The following is a 3,910-nucleotide window of genomic DNA, read 5'->3' as shown; positions in this document are numbered from 1 at the left end:
GTTCACGAGTCGTTGTACGTGCTGGCGATGATAAAGGAGGGGAATGATAGGGTTAGGTGCTTGCAAGGGGGGATCCTTGACGTCGTGCCGGAAAAGTTCTTGCCTTTTGACGTCGTTTTCGCTTGTTACTTCCCCGGGATGGGGGTGGGGGTTGAGGAGTTGGTGGGGGCGGCGGCGAGATGGTGCTCTCCAGGTTTTGATTTTTTTTTTCTTTGCTGTTTTATTTGTGGTTTTGTGAAGTGTTAGATTTGAGAGCTACTCGTGTGCTGTTGCCTGAAATTAATTTTTTTGTTTGTAATTTGGGCTAGTTGTGAGGCCTTGAATGCAGATGTTTTGAACTTGCTACCCGTCTAGTTTTTTTTTGCAGATAGGTTCCTGAGTGGAAATTTTCTGACTGTTTCGGCGGTCTATTTGTAAATAAAATAAAATAAAAAACTTTCTCTTAGAATGGAAGAGCCAAAAAGAACTCTTGCGAGGGGTCTATCTGCAAAAATAGAACTAGAGGGGTAGTAAGTTCAAAGCAAAGTTACTACATTGTTCTGTGCACAATTAACCCAAGTAATTTTCATCATCTATAGCATGCAGATAAACTAAGGCCGATAGGAAATGGTTAACAAGCAAATTAAAACATTAAGAATTGATAGAGGTGTTGAATTTATTCCAAAGGAATTTGACAACTACTGTATTTGATATGGAATTAAAAGGCGGGAAAGAAAAAAAGCAGAAACATTGATGAGTGCAGTGAAGTGTATGTTGTCTCATTCAGGACTCACCGAATTTTTTTTTGGGGAGAAGCAGTTTTAACTCCAAATTATGTTTTAAATAGAATTCCCATGAAATCAGCTTCTTTGAAACCATTTGAACTTTGGTATGGATGTGAAGTTATAGACCTTCCCTAAGTCATTTAAGAAAATGAAGTTGCATAGCTCATGTTCTTATCCCAACTTTGGTCAAAGAAAGGATAGATTTCCAAACTATAAAGTGTACATTCATTGGATGTTCAGGAAAATCCGAAGGATATAAGTTCTTCAATGAGTTGAAATGGGTTGTAGAAATAGAGATGCTACCTTTGTGGAAAATATAGAGGAAGGGAAACAAGTGAGAGAAGAAGCTCTGCCTTTGGATTCCCCCCCTCCTTTTCCCCCCTTACTCACAAGATGGATTGTCTACATTGCAATGTCAAAGCGAACATTAATGTGTTGTTTAGTACCATGTAACTGTAACAGCAACGCAACTGTAGCCGCTGCAAATGTTACTGCATGCAGTTAGGGAACATGGGTAACTGGGATTTTTGATGTTAGGGAGCGGCCACGTTGCAATAGCAGTTCCAACTTTAATTCTAGCAGTTTATTTTTAGATGCAACTGTGACTTGCACCCATATTTGCAAAAATTGTTGTGCGCCATTCAATGCCCATTTGCAACTGATTTGCAATTACGATTATTACTTGCGCTGAAAGAAGCAGTTGCATGCAGTTTCAATCCTCCAGTTAAATGGTAAAAACGATATCTCTGTGCATTAAGATATTATGAGTAAACAATTAGCCAGGTACTTTTTTTTGAAGCATGATCTCATGTCTATGATCCTTTTTCTACTTCCTTAATCCATGTACATATCCATGTCATTGAGCAACCTTGCCCGAGGGTCTTTCTTCCTCTGACAACTGAAAGCCCGTAACTACCAACTGGCACACTTGTTTTTCAGTCCACGCTTATAATTTTAGAATGTTTTAAGTCGTTACCATTGTCCCTTGCTTGCTAGTATTGAACATTTAACGTACACCCAAATTCTCATGCCTTCCTGTTTCCTGGCGACTTCTTTTGTTCCAATCTGTTGTAACAATGCTTTGACGTTATGTATGCTAACAAATAGCTTTTATAGGTGGGAGACTAGTTATCAGCTTCGATCAAGGGAGGCAGACCATTGAACGAGAGCACCGAAAACTTCATCCTGACATAGCAGCCTCTGATTTGCCTGATAAGATTACGTTGGAGAAGGCTGCAGCTAATCATTCCTTTCAAGTAACAGAATTTGTTGATGAGCCTTCCTTGTACCTTGCTGTGTTGAATTTAACCGCATAAGCCATATAGGCTCATCTGTCCTAGTTATTTTGCTGTGTTTTTTTTTTGCTGTTTTCTTTTTGAACTAATGGCTCTCTGAAGAAATGAGAGCATAGCTAAGAATGCGGAGGTTTTCTTGTGCTCATAATGTCGTGGTGTGGACTGTTCATGATCGCTAAATTTTTTTCACCCCTTGTGAATATAGGTGAGTTTTTCCTTCCTCTTGTTTTTTGGTTTTTAGGGCTGTAATTGCAGATATACCCCCTTATTGTACTGTTATTATGAGCTTACTACTCTAGTTTTATTTTTTACTGGTAGACCCTTGAGTGAATTTCTTTTTGACTCACTTATCCTTTGAAACAAGAGAATTTTTTTTATTTTTTATTTCCTTCTGACAAATAGAACCCGAGGGTAAAAGAGTCAATGAAAATTCAGTCATATGGTTGCTATTTACAACATTAAAAGCAAAGGGATAGGGCAAAACATCTACAGGGGTATCTGCAATTAAACTTTTTTCAATCGTAATTATCCTTCCATTTCAGTTAGTTATATAAAAAAGCCGACCGCTTCTTCGCGGAGCGAGTTCGAAGCTTGCGGTACGCTGGTGTGGTGGGGCCCATCAAGCAGCGGCTAATACATGTTTTTAGGGCCTGGTGGGGCCCCCCGGATAGTTTTTGTGTTGCTGAGCTTGTGATTGATTTCCTAGTGTTCCGCAAAAAAAAAAAGTAAGAGCCGGTGGTAGATCTTGTGATGCGTTCAGGTTTTCTTGATGCGGTCGGATTATTCTCAACAATTAGTGGGAAATAATGCGGATTCTTCGATGCGGTTAAGCACGGTTATACCGCCATAACTCAATATGGATCGTTTGAGAATGAAAAATGTATACTAATGATGCCATCCTCACGTTCTCTGGACTCGAGCGGAGCGATCTTTTTCCGGGCTACCCTCAGTTGTGCTTGCACCAGCTCCGGCTCCGGCTCCGGCTCCTTTTCAAGCTCGTTCCTCGCGCAAGCGAAAGACAATCTTCCTTTCGCCGCCGTATCTTTGCCCGGAGAATCCTGCTTCGACGAAGGTCCACGCTCGTATCACTGTCCTCGACCACCACGCGGCTGAAAATGACCGTGTAGCTCGAAGTGTTTCTCAGCCGACCGCTAGAGTCCACGGCGAGCATCCTCACAAGCGTATGCTATATAAGGAGGGGGTGGCGCGCGTCACAACAATTAACGCTCTTATTATTATTATTATTATTATCAAGAAAAGGTAGCCAAGATCGTCCTCGTCAAGAGGGCAGACATGCATCCTTAAACGCGATCTCTTTTTGCGTTCTGAAAGACCGGTGAGAGAGTCGTACTTCTGACCCTCTCGAAACCCGAGGTCGACGGAGTATTTGTTTGAGAGAGGAGACGAGGATGAGGAAGTTGGAGATGCTGGGGATTAGGAGGGAAGAGAGATCTGTGGTCGTTGGATGTTTGATACTTCTGTTTTAAATAGCAGCATTTATATTGCCCTAGTGTTTCACCTACTTTTCGTTAGCTGAAATACCAAGTTAGCCTATAAAGTGACGCACTCTGACCAATAACGTCTAAAAAGTGACGCAGGCGACAATAACACCTATAAATTGATACAGTTAACCGTCTAAACCTACTCCGGTCACCGGAATTTTGGTTTGACCGTGAAAAGTATAAAATTTTTGCATGTATACCCCTCATATCTTCCACACTTACATATTTACCCTCCAAATTTTAAATTATTTATAAAAAAATTAATCTACCCCCCACCATCATCTCCTTCATCCTTTTCTTCTCCACTCTATCACATCCTCTCCACTTTCCTCCTTCCCAAAATACTTCC

The 3,910-nt window shown here is 41.0% G+C and overlaps 1 protein-coding gene across 1 annotated transcript in view; it reads left to right on the top strand.

Moving 5' to 3' along the window:
- The window catches only part of LOC109847909, a 3,050-nt gene extending 680 nt beyond the window's left edge, over nt 1-2,370 (top strand). Inside the window, 2 exon segments of the mRNA XM_020417142.1 lie at nt 1-193; nt 1,881-2,370. The exon segment at nt 1-193 is cut by the window's left edge and continues 6 nt beyond it. Coding sequence (XP_020272731.1) covers nt 1-193; nt 1,881-2,080 — 393 coding nt within the window. The 3' untranslated portion in view covers nt 2,081-2,370.

Source organism: Asparagus officinalis, chromosome 7, assembly GCF_001876935.1.
Source record: "Asparagus officinalis chromosome 7, Aspof.V1, whole genome shotgun sequence".
Lineage (NCBI taxonomy): Eukaryota > Viridiplantae > Streptophyta > Magnoliopsida > Asparagales > Asparagaceae > Asparagus > Asparagus officinalis.
The sequence above is the reverse complement of the archived record's forward strand: the minus strand, read 5'-3'. Positions and strand labels throughout refer to the sequence as shown.